The sequence below is a fragment of the Hyalella azteca genome, unplaced genomic scaffold (assembly GCF_000764305.2).
Source record: "Hyalella azteca isolate HAZT.00-mixed unplaced genomic scaffold, Hazt_2.0.2 contig1536, whole genome shotgun sequence".
Taxonomy (NCBI): Eukaryota; Metazoa; Arthropoda; class Malacostraca; order Amphipoda; family Hyalellidae; genus Hyalella; species Hyalella azteca.
Genome location: NW_025931848.1, coordinates 30,183 through 47,886, shown reverse-complemented (window position 1 = coordinate 47,886; position 17,704 = coordinate 30,183). Strand labels below are relative to the sequence as shown.

At 35.7% G+C, this 17,704-nt stretch overlaps 1 protein-coding gene across 1 annotated transcript; it reads right to left on the bottom strand.

The window, feature by feature from the left end:
- Nucleotides 1-4,270: 4,270 nt before the first annotated feature.
- On the bottom strand, nucleotides 4,271-16,484 carry LOC108668628 (protein SpAN). Its single transcript, XM_018155869.2, has 11 exons — nucleotides 16,406-16,484; nucleotides 15,925-16,023; nucleotides 12,847-13,012; nucleotides 10,776-10,978; nucleotides 10,222-10,416; nucleotides 9,090-9,222; nucleotides 7,153-7,287; nucleotides 6,801-6,893; nucleotides 6,357-6,510; nucleotides 5,000-5,137; nucleotides 4,271-4,407 (listed from the first exon to the last, which is right to left on the bottom strand). The coding sequence occupies exons 1-11, from the start codon at nucleotides 16,472-16,474 to the stop codon at nucleotides 4,395-4,397; spliced, it is 1,398 nt and encodes a 465-aa protein (XP_018011358.1). The 5' UTR covers nucleotides 16,475-16,484; the 3' UTR covers nucleotides 4,271-4,394.
- Between the last annotated feature and the right edge of the window lie 1,220 nt (nucleotides 16,485-17,704).

Below are 17,704 nucleotides of genomic sequence, written 5' to 3'. Positions count from 1 at the left end.
TTAATGTTGAATCCCTGACCCAGGAGATCAGTGAGCCCACTGAACTTGACCTCAAGCTTCAGATATTGAATCTCCGATCTGAGAGTTCGGTGAGCTCACGTAAATTGAGCTCAAGTTCGTGCTATTGAATCTCTGACCCAAAAGATCAGTGTGCCCTCAGAACTTGAGCTCAAGTTTCGGATATTGAATATAAAATCTGAGAGTTCAGTGAGCGAACATAGCTCAAGCTCCAGTTTCATGATATTGAATATCTGACCTGAGAGTTCGGTGAACCCACATAACTTGAGCTCATGTTTCGGGATATTGAATCCCTGACTCATGAGTTCAGTGAGCCCTCTTAACTTGAACTCAAGTTTCGTGTTATTGAATCTCTGACCTGAAAGTTCGGTGATCCGTCATAACTTGAGCTCAAGTTTCATGATATTGAATATCTAACCTGAGAGTTCGGTGAGCGAACATAGCTCGAGCTCAAGTTTCATGATATTAAATCTCTGACCTGCGAGTTCGGTGAGCCCGCGTAACTTGAGGTCTACTTTCCTGATATTGAATCTCTGACCTGAGAACTCGGTGAGCTCACATAACTTGAGCTCAAGTTTCATGATATTTAATCTCTGACCTGAGAGTTCGGTGAGCCCGCGTAACTTGAGGTCTAGTTTCTTGATATTAAATCCCTGAGCTAAGAGTTCGGTGAACCCACATAAATTGAGCTCAAGCGTCATGATATTGAATCCTTCACGTAAGAGTTCAATGAGCCCACACAACCTGAGTTCATACTTCATGACATTGAATCTCTGACCTGACAGTTTGGAGAGACCACACATTTTGAGCTCAAGTTGCAGGATGTTGAATCCATGACCTAAGAGTTCAGTGAGCCCACATTACCTGAACTCAAGTTTCATGATATTGAATCTCTGGCCTAAGTGTTCGATGAGCCCAAATAAATTGAGTTTAAGTTTTGTGATATTGAATCCCTGACCTAAGAGTTCGGTGAGGCCACATAACTTTAGCTCAAGTTTCATGATATTGAATCTCTGACCTGAAAGTTCGGTGAGCTCGCACAACTTGAGCTCAGGTTTTATGTCCGCCGGCAATGCAGAGACTTAAGCGTTTCTAAAATATCTTATGTGCCAGTATGACCATAATTTAAAAGAGAATATTTGTTTGTATTTTTGTGATTAATAATTCGAACATTCTTGGTAGTAAAAATTTTACGTGCGAGAAGACTCCATAATAGTAAATATATGTAAGTAAACGGCTCCATTATCCATGGTTATGTCCATGTGAGTTTCGCTAACAAACTTAATGATGAGCCGGAAAGTTGACTGAGTTTTTGTACTAATTATTTTGTGTATATCATGACTTATATGCTTTTAAAATTTCCATCCCTAAGATTTAAGGGTGAGATTAGTTTATGTTGGTCAATGACACTAATCAATTCGATAACTGTTCCGGAAGTTAAAAGCAACTCAGCCATTCAAACATAACTGTCTTGAAAAAGTAACTCTTCAAAGTTTGAAGTTGTATGAAATGTTTTGCAATTTATATTCTATTGTCTACAGGTTCACATCCTGTGGCAGAGTTCGTATGTTCAAACAACATTTAATGCTAATGCTGTCTGATTAAAAAGATAACAGTTAACTGCACTTTTTGGCAAACTTTTTCGTTTAATTGATTAAATATTTTGCAAATATATATTTTGTACCGATAATTATTCATTTATTTGTCATTCAAATCCAATTAGCTCTAATGAAAATATATGCAAGTTCTTCTATAAATTTGGAGACAATATTCATATTAACAAATATAATCAATGGATAAAAAATTTGCTCCTCTTACCATAAATCAATAATTATATATAATAAAAATTTAACATAACAACTTATCTCCCGGCATCAGTACCTACACATAAGAATGATCAAATGAGTCGAGTTTCATCTTATAGATCAGATTGAGAGGCGAACATTGTCTTAATAAGGAAACATATCACACAAATTTACAAACTTGATATCTCTCATGCTAGCGTATTATATACCTCAAAAAGATGCCACCGTGTTCGTTTCGCGGACTCACAAGTTCTTAAAATTAATAACTTTTTAACTTATACCACATATCATACTTTGTCAAACATGAACTTTCGACGCAGAACTCGTATACTCAGCCAAGTTCCGGCCGCGAATGCAGTTGTTTTTGTCTCGTGTGAAGTGAAAGTCACGTACGATATATAAAATATTTTTTATTTATATTTTTTGAGTGTTAAGTTCAATATTTTTACGACACGAGAGTTTTTTTGCCGGAAAATAATTCTTTAAAACACTTTAATTTATAGAAAAAAATTGCACATTTTTGCAATTCACTTATTTATGATTTTGATACCGTATGTGAAATTCAGTTCGAACACATCAAAATGACGGTCGTCAGCAAGTGTTGTGTCTCATTAGAATAGAATAGAAGTGTCGGCACTGAAGAAATAGGCCCATGGCCTGTTGCCGATTCTTGTTCATAGAATATAATAGAAGTGTCGGCACTGAAGAAATAGGCCCATGGCCTGTTGCCGATTCTTGAACTTTTCGTGACTTGATTCACAAGGGATCCGGCCTTTGGAACCCGATCTTTTCGTAATTGACGATTGATTGAGATAGCTGCTGGACTTATTGCCTTATTGGCTGAACATATAGAATAGAATAGAATAGAATAGAATAGAATAGAATAGAATAGAATAGAATAGAATAGAATAGAATAGAATAGAATAGAATATTTGCCTTTCCAAACTCTGTTTATTTTGCTTTGTCAAAATAATTTTCTTGAGTTGTTTAAATTATAAACATTATCACAGTACCCATATTTTATTAAAATTTCTAGATTTTAAATTAAAACTTGTGAAACTGATTACTTGAGTACGATGACGGCATTTGTTTATTGGTTTCATTTTATACTCATTAACTATATTTAAATAAAGGCCATTCGTCCCTAATTGCAGAAACATTAAAATGTCCCCTTGCTCAACATCCTTTATTTAGACTGTCAGGGAACGTCGGTTCAAAATTATATTTAGGGGGTATGCAAATCAAATTCAAGTAGGCAAGTTGCATTTATAAACTACAGTTAACGTTACAGGCTTAAAGTAGACAGGATACGAGGGAATTTAATTGATAATGGTACAAAGTGAATATAAATAGGTAAGAGAATATGAATGGATAAGTGAACTCGTGGGACAAGGTTCAGTCTTAATGATCTGACCTGCTCAAGATACAAGCCTAAATTAATATCCATGCAACTATATTGATCTGTCTTCACTTAGTTCAATTTTATCAACATAAATGCCAACATCCATATATAGTTTTATCCTAAGCTACACATATACACAAATATTGCCCTACGCTTATATGCTCACCTGCTCAGTGTGGGAGAATAGGGTCGATAATTTTATTCAGGAGACCCAGCACTGAGCAAAGTGACGGAATTGAAGAAAAAGTCTATTACAGTAATGTGGATGGACCCCTCACATAGACACTGTACGCGGTCTCCACCGGCAGCTGCATCCACGAAGCAAGTCTGGGCCGCGACGTTCGTTGCAATTTTCGATGCGAAGAGTATCGCATATTGCTACTCTTAATAAATATTCCTTCTATACTGATCACTTTTTCAATCCCGGCTGATCATTTTCCACTATTTCCACGATGTACCATTTTCCACTATACACTAGCAATATGCGAAGAGTATCTCATATTGCTACTCTTAATAAATATTCCTTCTACTGATCACTTTTTCAATCCTTGATCACTTTTTTCAATGAAGTTTTTTTTAGGATATTTGCCAATTTTTAGCGCATTTTCTCATTTATGAAAAAAATGCACTATTGTGCTCGCCATGCCCGTCCGTCCGTCCGTCTGTCCGTCTGTCTGTCCGTCCGTCCGTGACCTCAAGTTTTCGTCGACGAGAAAATGCGCTCTCTGTCACTCCTGTCTCTTATACACATCTAGATGTGTATAAGAGACAGNATCAACCAGAATGAGGTTGCTTAAATTTCAAAGGAAATAAGGGGTTCAATTTGAGCGAAGAAAGAATAATTCAACGTTAATTAAATGAGAGAATGCTTTCAGAGAATCCGCCTCCGTTGTTTTCTCTCATATAGAAAACTTGTCGAGAAAATAAAATACAATAAGCTCTACTTTTACGGTATAACGATATTATTATTATTATTATTTTTATTATTATTGTTCTCATGCATGTTTAACCAAGTAGACGAATGATAAATCATTTGGGTAATGAAACAAGTTTTTGCTTGTTGAGTGAATTATTTTTGATGGCATACAACAGGCAGTGCACGCCTCCCTATGTAAGATGTCATCAGAGCCCAATGTTATACGGCATGCCGATGCATTCACATGAATTTACTAGCGGCCAGTGCTGCAAAAAAAAGATATCGTTAGTTATAGCACGTAAATTTTTTCAGAATTACAACAGGTCGATACTTTTTAATTTAGAATTGAACTCGCACTATTCATTAAGAAATTTATGAAAATTTATATTTACACTAAATTTAATTTATATATGAATAACAATATTAATTTAAATATTATCTATATATTTTTACATAATATAAAAACATTCATTTTATGAATGTTTAAAATAAACTCATTATTAAAAATTCAATGTTCAAACCCTTTTTTTCCACATATATTTTCTTCTGAAGCTCTTAATATTTCCTCTCCAGAAAAATGTGTCTTTAAAATATAAAGTCGTGTATATTATGATTTAATGTCATGACATACCCGCAATTTTTACAGCCTGCTTCCACGTATGATAAATTTAACTAATTCCCTAGTTCAAGTTGGGATTTTAAGACGCAAGTCCCGTACTCCACAATAAACCTTCCTATTATAGCATTTAAATATTACATCAATCCCATCAGAACATCCCGATATATCATGAAATGCTTAAAAAGTACATGAAGCTTTATAATTATGAACATACAGAAATTATGTAGCATAACAATTACCAAGATGCTTGGGGCACGAAGGTGATAGTGGCGGAGTAGCCTGGAGATGGTGCAGTTGTAAAGGATTTGAAGTGCAAAACCATTGTGGTTCCCTCGCTTTCGATCACTTGACCGGGGGCGATTTCACTGGCACAGTATCTGAAAAATACACGATTCATTTCGTCTTTCAATAATACATTCGTCGACTTATCGTAAGTATAGTATGGAACCCGATCGATGTTATTGTTAAGTCGTCGGGTAGAAATATAGTAGTAAATCACATGAATAAATCAGTCTTCAAACACATAATTGATGATGACTGATAAAGTATCTCAAACTGAGGGCTTCAACACTCTTGCACAGCTAAATTTACAGTCCTCAAACACCGATGTCAAGTTGACTGGAGGCGACCAAACAGCGCCAAAAGGGGTCATTAATTAATTAATTACTCCTTATCCAACCGATGTGTATAGGCAAATACATCGATTCAACACGTCGACTCCGATTGCTTCGTCTTGTACTATTATCTCATTTTTTGTACTATTATGAAATACACAAATTGAGGATTTATGTTGATTTTTCATTGGTCCTGAGCATTATGCTACCGGAATAATATGTGTGTATAATGTGTTAATACCTGTAAATCAGAACTATATATTGTAAAGTAAAATCTATTTTGAAAGAAAGTATTGAAATAATTGAAAAGAGATATATATATTTACCACGATCTATTGGAGAAATAAACCTCGTGTTACTCACATCTACCACTTCTAAGTCAACGTGCTGAAAAAACTTTATAGAATAAATCGATGGAGATGGAATACTGTGATGATGACGGGTTCAGTTTATAGATAAAAAAATTTTATATTTATTCAAGAAATCCATCAGTTTAGAATCGCGATCATCATTAGACTATTAAACTACAGAGAGACTACAGAGAGAAGAGGGACTTCGCTCTGTCCTGCCGAGGTAAATAAATGACACAAATAAATACATGTCGAAATGCACAATACAGAAAGATAATTCAATAAACCAAAATACAATTCATGGACACTTCTTGAAGAGCACTAATCCAAATTCACTCGTACCCGAGGATAGCGTACTGCAGCCTATAATAGCTCAGTCAGCCTCACAGGGACACCAGAGACAAAGTGCTCTAACTTGACTGGCTAGGCCTTACAACAGGTACTATTCCGCGCAGTAGTGCGGATAACATTCTTACAAATACTCATAAGGCAAATGAAAAACTATTACATTTGCCTTTTTATGGAGGCTGATTGAAAAGGACACTTGTGCAGAGCAACGGTGATAATTAAACATTTATAAAAAAAACCATTATGCAATATACAATTTCAAGGAAAAAATATCAGGGACTCACGATGATGCGATGACGAGATTGTTATTTTTTCGTATGGTTAACTGTTGGGGATAGCAGGTTTTATCGGTCGCGCGTTGGGTCAATTTGAAGGCTGTAAAAGTCAGTCGAACTTTTTTGCACGCCGGTGCCTTTATCAGCTGGATGTACTCATCCTCTGATGTGAAAAAAACAAGAGCATTAAGATAAAAAAAGTGATAATACTTTGTATTACGATTTTTAATTCGTTCATACATGACTCCGGTCATGGACACTTGATGATTGTAGCGAAGCCATTCTCCTTTATACAATCCATTTGTGAGCAAATAGTTGCTGGAGCGACGTTTCAAAAGAAATATGGGCAGCTGTTCAGCATTATGACAGACTCTAAGAAAATTTGATACATTCATGACTCTGCCATAAGTTTGTACAGTTATGTCTTTTATATTTTTAGTCACTTGGACCTACTTGCGGCGATGGGTGATGGATAGCCCGTCGAAGTGACTCGTCCCTCAGCTACTATTGTTTTACTGCGTGGATATTTCGCCGCAACCAAGGCTTCTGAGGAGAGCAAATGATGACCAATTTTCATCAGTAAAACTTCATTCAAAAGTGTGAGCATTTAGAAGTATTTGTTATGTCACTTTATACGATTCTTAGGTACTGGTAACTCCGAATAAACTAAACTTAACTTGCATGTTGAAAAGATGGAATTACTTCCCGTACTTTTTAACTACAACAACCACATACCGGATAACAAGAATGACTGCATTAAAGTATTATTTCGACATGCAGTGAATCTTTCCTAACAAATACTTACGGAGGTATGGTTGATTCAAAGTTTCACAGCTGGTTCCAGAAGTTCCAGGCGGACACACGCACTTGCAAGAGGTTCCGAAGTAGCCGTAGTTCTTGCAGGGATCAGCGGCCACACCGCACTTCTTCAGGTTTAAGGCTATGTACAAACATCAAAATGTTATTACAAACACCAAAATTGAATTAATAAATAATTTCAGGATGATGTGGTTTGATTTTATTGTTGAAAATTCTAATTATAATAACGTAATTATACTGCAAAAATCCATGAACCTTTATAATCAGAAAAGTTATCAGACATCCAACAATGGGAACAACACTATGCAGTGTGTCCCAAAAAATACGATATTCAACTTTGAATGGCTGTAACTCGAAATGTGATAGAGTTAAAAAATTCGGAAGGTCAGGGTTTATTCCCTATGTTTTTCTCCATCTCTCCACCAAAAATCAGACAGATCGATGTAGCCATAAACGTTTGATAGAACTTTCAGTGACATATGCTAAAATCGTGCTTGCCCAAAGCTTCAGTAAGATCATTTTGCATAATCATTACGTTGTCTTGACATGTTTTCTTTCCGCTGTTTTATTTTTTGTATCTTTGGTAAGACAAAAACATGGCAATCTTTGGTGAGAGGCAATCATGACAATCTTTGGTGAGAGACAATCATGATAATTTTAGGTGAGAGGCAATCATGACAATCTTTGGTGAGACACAATCATGGCAATCTTTGGTGAGAGAAAATCATGGCAATCTTTGGTGAGAGACAATCATGTCAATCTTTGGTGAGAGGCAATCATGACAATCTTTGGTGAGAGACAATCATGACAATCTTTGGTGAGACACAGTCATGGCAATCTTTGGTGAGACACAATCATGACAATCTTTGATGAGATAAAATCATGGCAATCTTTGGTGAGAGACAATCATGGAAATCTTTGGTGAGAGGCAATCTTTGGTGAGAGGCAATCTTTGGTTTTGAAATTGATGATTTTCTCTCACCAAAGATTGCCAAGATTGTGTCTCACCAAAGATTGCCATGACTGTGTCTCACCAAAGATTGTCATGATTGTATCTCACCAAAGATTGTCATGATTGCCTCTCATCGAAGATTGCCATGATTGTCTCGCACCAAAGATTGCCATGATTTTCTCTCACCAAAGATTGCCATGATTGTGTCTCACCAAAGATTGCCATGACTGTGTCTCACCAAAGATTGCCATGATTGCCTCTCATCGAAGATTGCCATGTTTATATCACCAAAGATTGACATGATTGTCTCTCACCAAAGATAAAAAAAATAAAAAAAAGAAAACATGTCAAGACAATGTAATGATTATGCAAAATGATCTTACTAAAACTTTGCGCAAGCACGATTTTAGCACATGTCACTGAAAGTTTCATCAAACACTTATGGTTACATATCGATCTGTCTGATTTTTGGCGGAGAGATGGAAAAAAACATAGGAAACAAATCCTGACCTTCAAAAATTTTTAAACTCTATTACTTTTCGAGTAACAGCCATTCAAATTTGAATATAGTTTTTTTTGGGGACACCGGGTATAAAACGTCACAATTAACAATGGAGATGAAATATCAGAAAAGCGATAATTTTCCAGGTTTTTTATAGGCTTTAACAAAGAACAAAACGGAAATACGCAAGAAATTCAAACGGCTTTAATATCTCCTTGAAATAATTAAGGTGCTGTCACAGACCGCAGGAACGCGTGATATGTAAGGCGACAATGGGATGTTCAGAACCGACTACCTCCATAGTTGATTGTTCCCCACTTTCAAGCATATTCAAAAATTAAAACTTTTTGTGAATAATATAAAGTGTCACTTATCAGAAAGAATGAATCTGCTTCGAAGATTTTAATTAGTTATTAGTTAGGATACCTGAGAATTGAGAGCGAAATAGTTATTTTAGAGCAATACTAACCAATGCATTTGTACTGGAGGTTAGCAATCCTCTTGTCCATGAATGAAAAGTTGTTGAGTGTATTCAAATTCAAGAAAAGTTGCCCAAACGGTTCCTTTGCAACCATTGTTTCTTTGTTGTTCACGGAAAAAGCCTGTTGGAAAGAACTATTGAAGAGAGGTGGATTCACGAATTAAAATCTCAAGCACAACTAACTGTGTTAATCAAAAAGAAATATTTGGGCTTCCAATTTTTGTCAAGACAGTTAGGCAGAAATTTTTGAAGGGCGCAATCAAAAATAGTGTCTGGTAATGACCCAGCGATGAGATCTTATGACATCAATTTAAAGTATGTTGAAAAATCAGGAAATCTCTATATTACATTTGAAATCATTTTATTTGTTAATTGATAGAAATTTCGCCGCAAAATTTGAAATGAAAGCATTTCTGCTTGCAGCCATAACAATTAAATGAAAAAATTGCTAGTGATGGGCAAGTACACAGTTTTTTCACACAAAAATTTTTTATTTCTTTATGCCGTTGGAGCCCTGTCACTGAGAACAAACTGAGGATATTCGAGATGGTATCCACAACATCAGCTGTATCTTGATACTATGGAGACATGAATCTTTAGAGTTGGAATCTCAGAGTGTCGCAAAGTTAGGTTTAAGCATAAAAATGAAATAGCTCAAAAACAATCATTTTTTCCGAAATTTAAAACGCGAATAAAATTTCTATTTCCCCGTGATGCCATCTCCATGATTTGGATGCAAAATGAAGGATAAAACTGACATTTCACTAATTAATACAATGTAAAATCAAACTAATAATACTAATGGGTCGCAAGATTTATCACGTTAATTATCATACATAATAAATCATGGTAATATTAATCTGCTAGTCGTGTGCTCGCTGATTTTATTAGTTTTAATACCTTTTATGCTTCATAAAATTTCATATGACAAATACACACGTTTTGCGGCAGATGATTATCAAAGAAAAATGTCGATCGATTCTCCACTACCACAATTTCCGGAGTGAGATTTTCATGTTCTTATTAAGATCTCACAAAAAAAGGACGATTCAATAAACTACGACACACTCATTCAAACACTTCGTACATATGCATTATAGAGTTTCAATTCACGACTCACCGTTGAATAATATTGCATCACCGATGAATAGTCATACGGGATGTTGAAGTTGTTCGTTACTGCCTTGTCGAAAGCGTAACCCAAGCCTGGCTGAACGTTGGCTAGCACTACGTAAACGAAGTTGTCTCGGTCGGAGCGGTTGTGCTCATGTTCGAAACCCAAAGCATGACCAATTTCATGAATAGGAGTATTAACCTGTAAAATTAAAAAAATTGTGTATAGTGAAATTTGGGCATATTTTCATGCGGGAATGGATCAAATAGAACTGCAACCAAACAATTATCAATTATCATTATATATGATGCAAGGTAAATAAATGCATTGGACCGTCAAATGCCATGAAAATTATTTATGTTTATATGGGATCCAAGCCAACACCAGGAAAAACTTTTGACTAAAACATTTGCATACTAAATAAGTTACCCTAAACAAACATGTGGTTACAAAAATAAACTATATAGTACTAAAAAGAAGGCCACAAAGTGAAATTCCTCCAACTAATTATATGACTGAAAAAAGACACTCCCCCATTTGGCTACATGATACGCTCTTACCTCAGTCAAACAACCTGGCGCAAGATTTACTGGTTGTCCATTCATATTAGATTGTCTACCGACGAAGCTGTTACAGCCCGAGTTGTCGTTCTGGAAGACGAGATGAGGTTTGCCGTTCGCACTTTGAATATCGGTGAACCTGACGCATGTTTCGGCCTGCCACGTGTTGATTGCTTGCAGCACCAACGTCTTGGCGATAGTGGCTGGAAGAGTATGTGAATAATTTCAATTAAGTTGGATATAAACTTTTATTATTATACGTTTTATTACTATCACGTGTTAAGGGGAGCGTCTGGAAACTTTGTATGAAAGATTTCATCCAAATTAAACTTATGAACGTACAATACAACTTTAACGTTTTCACTGAGTGCTATTCTGCCAACATTGGAAATATAATCAACCTGATCAAATAAGACTGAATTTTTCCCAGGCTATATATATACGCCCTAGCATTCAATAGTTCGTGATGAACTTAATCGCTTAATATAATATTAATTTAGCGGTTACAGCATTTATTGTGCCGTAGGCCTGTTGCTGATTCGTAAAATTGCAGAACATTCACAGCTTGTTGCTGATTAGAACACGCAACTCACTGCTTGTCAATTTTGACTAGAAACTGGTGCACAAAGCTGGGCTCGAACCCGCACCTTTCTGCTCCAATCCTGGTACTCTGAACTGTAAAAACACTGGGCCACCCTGTCCAGATTTCTAACCGATTATCCCAGCTTCTGTCTTTCTTTTCAGTACATCTTTTCAGAATATATTTAACAATAAATACGAAAAATTATTATACCAACTAAGTAAATCATTGTAGCTAAAGTCAATTCTCGCACTTCACAAAAAAAGCCTACTAAATAATAATAAAAATACTGTAAATGGAGCAATATTTTCCGAAACATTTATTACAGGAAGACTTCTATTCATATCAGGAAATACTTTTTTCAATAAACGTTTATTTGAACGCGCAAACTTAAGTGAAGTTAGTTCGGTTGATTGACTAAACAAACATAACTTAATGCAAAATGGTTTGAATATTTGTGAGTGAGCATGTTTTTTATTTGAAAATTTGAATATATGTACACTTGAATATTCGTGTGTACATATTTTTATAGTGCAAATTCATCCCATTAAGATCATTTATTAATTGATTCTCCAGGTATAATCGAAACAGGAATGAAGTTTGAGGAACGTTGAAGATATGTTTCATAGATTATTTGTAAATCAAATAACATATTTTACACTTTCAGTGAGCAGTTGAAGAGTTATTAAACCAGCATGCTGAAAATGAGATTTTAGGTTTGTTCTATTTAGTTCAGCAACTCTATAATGCATTAGTGAAGTGATACTAATTAATCAGCAATGCTCGTCGCTATCTCTAATGGTTAAATCTCCGTATTAGCTAAGTAATATTCTCAAAAGTATTATTCTCTAAGTAATATTCCAATAAATATTATACAGGGTGAACCAGAATTAACTGACCCTTTTAATTTGTTAATAAATAAAAAACTAACAACGTTATGAAGTTGAAACTTGTTTTATTTAAAAGAAGAACATTTTTATGGTAATATTGTATCCTAGTTAAAATATTGTATCCTATTACAATATTTTATTATTGTATTAGTTAATATATTTATGATGTATTAATAATATGTATTAGTTAAAATATTGTATGTAATATTGTATCCTAGTTAGTTATTGTATCCTAAAAACTAGGATACAATATTACCATAAAAATGTTCTTCTTTTAAATAAAACAAGTTTCAACTTCATAACGTTCTTAGTTTTTTATTTATTAACAAATTAAAAGGGTCAGTTAATTCTGGTTCACCATGCAAAATAAATAATAACGAGTGGTGGAATCGGCAGCAGACTCAGACATTTCAAGACACAGACTCAGACATTTTTTCAAGAACGGCAGCGTACTCAGACATTTTTGCAAAGCTAAAGGAGTCATGGCCTGTTGGCATATGTGGCTGATTCAAATCATTTTCATAAAAGATAAATTATAACGGTTGTTGGACTCGGTACGCCGCTTTTAAGTGGTAGTCATCTCTATAAAGTCAAGTCTTACGTGTGGCGAAGCGATAGTTGACATAGACGTAGCCGTCTGCAGCAGCTGGCCACCAAAGGGCGCTGTTGGCGATGACTTTGCGCTCCTCAAGAGCTCTTTTCTGCTCCTCCGTGAGCAGAATGTCGCCTTGGTACAGGTCTGGGTTCTCTAGGAGGCGGCGTGTAGACTGGAAATCCGGATTAAGATGTAATAGGTACAATGATTTGAATTTATGCTCTTTTTAGCGCATTTCCTCATTTATGGAAAAAATGCACAATTGTGCTCACCATGTCCGTCGTCCGTCTGTCTGTCCGTCCGTGACTTCATGTTTTCGTCGACGAGAAAATGCGCTCTCTGTCACTCACTGCAGTGAGTACTGAGTTATATTTTTTTCAATAAAATGTGAGCTTCGCGTTCCAGTCGAGATGAAAAGCCAAAATGGCATCAAACCTTTATGAACTATAACATTTTTGACCTCAGAAAAGCTGAGTGCATAAATGGTCACTCGAAGAACATAAGTGGAAAAATATAAAGCAAAGGAAACTTAGTTGCTACAAAGACTGCAGTCAATAACTTTGGGAACATATTTTTTGCTAAGTTAGATCTGACACTTGGTTTTCACAAATTTTTGGCGTCAGAATCTGAGAATAACCTCAGATTTGATCCATCACGTCAATTTTTTAGACTACATGATATTTTAGAGTATCGTAAAAAAATACATTAATGGGAATATAGTAAAAACGTAGTAAAACGTATCAAATAAAGCGTTTACTAGTGCTTCAACAATAGCCAGCCATCACAGTAGGGTAACATGGGGCAGCGCGCCCCACCCCTTTTTTAAGCTAAATTTTTTATTAAGTTCTAATTGGTACGAGGTGGTTCTTGGTTTTGTTTAAAGGTACAACTAATGAGGAATATATGATGTGAATTAGACGCCTATATGTTTATTCAATTTTTAATGAAACACTATTTTGTAAAAGTGTCAAAATGGGCCCATTGCCCCACCCCTGGGGCAATGGGCCCATGGGCTCGGAGCAAGGCGCCCACCCTTGGTCCCTTTACCACAAATGCATATTTTTCGTTTAAAAATGAAAAAAAACACTTTACACTTAAAAATAAGAAAATGTAATAAAAAATATGACATTCACTTATTTATTAACAACTCAAAAAATCATATACTTACCTTGAAAAAAATATACTCTTGGCTTAAAAAATCTATCACTGAATATCACGGAAAAATATTTCATTGACATAAAAATATATATCCTTGACTTGAAAAATATATCCTTGCGATAAAAAAGTCGTCCTAAACATGAAAAAATGTATCCTTGACTAGAAAAAATATATTTAGTTGATCAGAAAAGAAACGTCGTTCCAGTTTCGTCCGTAATCCAGAGATTATGTGCAGAGAATTCGTACGTAATCGTGATTTCAGCCAACACCATAAAAACTCATCAACTTTTGGCTCATTGGTGTTGACTGAAATCAATTTTTGGCAAGGCAAGAGTCAATAACTCGATAAGGGGTCATAAATACGCATAACTAGAAACTAAACCTGCTGTTTAAATCTTAATTAATTGAGCTCCCAGCTCCAATTAACAAGTTTGTTATGTGAAAAATGAAATTTAATTCTCATGCTGAACCTAGCTTTTGGAAGCTCTCCAAGAGTTGTTGGACAATGTTGGCGTAAGTTAATGCTCGTGTATTGCCAGGAAAGTCTAACAATGTTTTTGAATGCTGACCAACTATTATTTTCAATTTCTGTCATCGTTACTAAGAAATGTTCATTTCCAAGAAGCTGTCAAATTTGTGGACCATCAAAGGCACAGGCCATTAACTTTTCAGATGACAGGCTAGGAAATTTTCGACACAAGATACATGAAACAGTCTCTGGTCGGTCAAGTCTTTGCGGTGAATATTCGACTACACCCAATGTTGTGCACGAGTTATGCTGTCCCACAAACACAAAAATGAATTTCTTTACGTCAGCATATTTTTCACGCGAACAACCTGAATGCATGGTCAATTGGAATCGAACCAAATAAATTTCCATTGTCGAGAACACACGTCAAGCTCCGCTCTGATCTTTCTATAAACGCTGCGTTATAGTATGAAATTTCCAATTCTCCGATTAGACCACTTACATTATGACATAACTCATATCCACCATCACTTTGAAAGTATTGCAAAAGTGCCTTTTCTCATGTTCGAAAATAAGATACTTTGGCTCCCTTTCCAAGCAAGTTTTTCTCATTGAGTCGTGATGCTGAGAACTAAGATGCTTTTTTGGGTAGTTCCAAATCTCGGACCAAATTATTTAGCTCATGCTGCTCGAATTCCTTACGTGGGAATTATGTTCAATTTCGAAATCCTCAACGTTAGAGTTGCTTTCATCTGCACAAGATCCGTATTCCTCTTCTTCCAAAGAAGGAAATTCATTGAAAAGTGACACGGGTATTTTGGCTGAATGGACGTATGTAGCTGACGGTAAACAAGGATAAATTTGTTTTTCTTGTTATATCCTGATGTTTTCATTGTACAAAAACCATCACTTGAATGATCTTGGGCTCGCGCCAAATCATTATTTTGGAAGTTTAATGGAAATTAAATGGAAGTTTAGCATGTGTTTCCTTGCTCCACTTCCATAAGCCCTCAACACACTTTCACACACATTATGAGATGCCAATGCTTTATCTTGGATCACCAAGTTTCAATTTTAAAAAGGCAAAATATACTCGTCTGACAAAGATACTGATGTTTGTCATTTGACAGATATGGTAAAACCACCACATTTGTAACAAAATGAATCGGCACATGGAAAACGAACGTAACGTGATAGAAGAAAACTAAGAACAGTTTTGAAATCAGGATGCACTATTCTTCCAAAAACAGCAAAAATTGTATCTCAACAGAAATTGATTTTAATTTTGTTACGCAGTGTAATCAACAGTCTGTAAATCTCAGAATAGCTTATAAACATTTCTCACAAACAGAGGCCACTGAACCCGAAAATATTATACTGGTAAAGTTTTTATTTTTTTTTGCATTGAATAATTAAGAGTGAAATGTGCCTCTGCATGATTTATATACCACTTTCACCTCCATAAGTTCGCGATCCAAAGCCAGCTGCTCGTCGTCGGTGAGGTTGCGGGCATCAAAGTGGTTCAAATCATCCGCGACTTCTCCATCTTTGGGGACCTAGGCAGATAAGAACGGAACGTCGTCAAACATCGTTGTACATTTGATAAGCGGAGGTAAATGGATGTTCATCTCAAGAATGAGAGGAGATATCTGCAGGGTTTCATAGATACAAATATTATCAAATTAAACACGCTCAACAATGAGAAATTTCGCTGTGAAATTAAATATAATTGCAGTTAGTTGCAATATAGTGCCCAAATGAAGAAATCTCGATCATTGCTTACAATAATATCGGACATTGTTCGTGTGGTTTAAATAAATTAAAATGAACCACAAACACTAAAATGTAGTTTCCATCAAATAATGTCATCAATAACTACTTGTAATTTTAAATAAATCAAGTCAGCATTCACAAAGGAACAATTTCTCAAAGACTCGCCTCATCAAGCAGTGCCGGCAGCGCTCCAGCCATCACCACCAAGGTGCACACAACAAGCAGGGACTTCATATTGGCCACGATGAGAAGACTGTGATGTCTGCCATCGGAGAACCACCAGGTTTTATACTATGCTCGAGTATGACGCAACCTTGAGTGAGATGAAATAGTTGCAATGGTTCTCAAAGGTTTCTATTCATGTGTAAGCCATCAATCTGTTTAATGGACCGAACGGCTGCAATGAAACTATTGAAGAACTTTACCTTCAGTTGGGCGCACTCACAGCAATTTTCTGAACAATTCGACGTCATTAATCTAGGAATGTCATTTTTTTGGAATGTCATTTATCTAGTCTTTTGTATTTTATTACAAATTTTTGGCTTTTGATTCAATGCTTTACTGGTCAATTTGCGTCATAAAAGGGCTATGGAGAAATATGTATTCCTTTGCTTACGTCAATTAAGCTGCACATTTCAATGAATTTTTAGGTCTTCCATGATGAATTTAGAACTGTAAAAAGATTTTTCATATGTGATGAATGAAAACATTTTCAATGGGTTAGGAAATCTATACAGCCTTGATATGCATCCAAGACATGTTTCATGTTGCATGGAACACGAAATAATTCAAAGGAATATGAAAAAAAAACTTTCAGCTGATGCGTTCAAACTATTATCAATACGCACTATATGACCGAGCTTCTGAACTGAATACAATGTTAGCATTACGTATAAAAAACTCTGAAGGCAAAGAATAAAAATTTTGGAACTATTTCGGCTAACAACGAATGTTTTATGATATTTTAGAAAATGAATGTTGTTGCATTGTAAACGTCGTTAATATGTTGAAATTACTTTCTGAGACCTGCCTCATGATCTACCAACACAATTCGAAGAATCACCCACCAGGCAAATGACGTTGAAAAAACGCTTAATTAACGTTTATTCAGCATTACATTTAATGAAACGTTGATTCGACGTTCCATCGTTGACGCTCCGATTATGAACGCCTTCAAGAACAGACTAGACGAAGCTAGCTATGCAGAAGCTTTGTTCAGTCTTAAAATGCCTAGCAAATTACGGAGCAGGCAATAAGTCCAGCAGCTATCTCAATCAAGCGTCAGTTATGGAAAGATCGGGTTCCAAAGGCCGGATCCCTTGTGAATCAAGTCACGAAAAGTTCAAGAATCGGCAACAGGCCATGGGCCTATTTCTTCAGCGCCGAAACTTCTATTCTATTCTTCTATTCTAAGTGTCTGGTGGGGTTCGATTCCTTGAAAATTATTAGCAAATGTATTCCCTG

What these genes read in the sequence shown, in the direction of transcription:
- LOC108668628 (XM_018155869.2), bottom strand. Translation starts at nt 16,474, where the DNA reads ATGAAGTCCCTGCTTGTTGTGTGCACCTTGGTGGTGATGGCTGGAGCG. An exon ending in TGATGCAATATTATTCAACG is followed by an intron (nt 9,223 to 10,221) that starts GTGAGTCGTGAA and finishes TCTTTCCAACAG; the next exon opens with GCTTTTTCCGTGAACAACAA. An exon ending in CCTCCAGTACAAATGCATTG is followed by an intron (nt 7,288 to 9,089) that starts GTTAGTATTGCT and finishes GTTTGTACATAG; the next exon opens with CCTTAAACCTGAAGAAGTGC.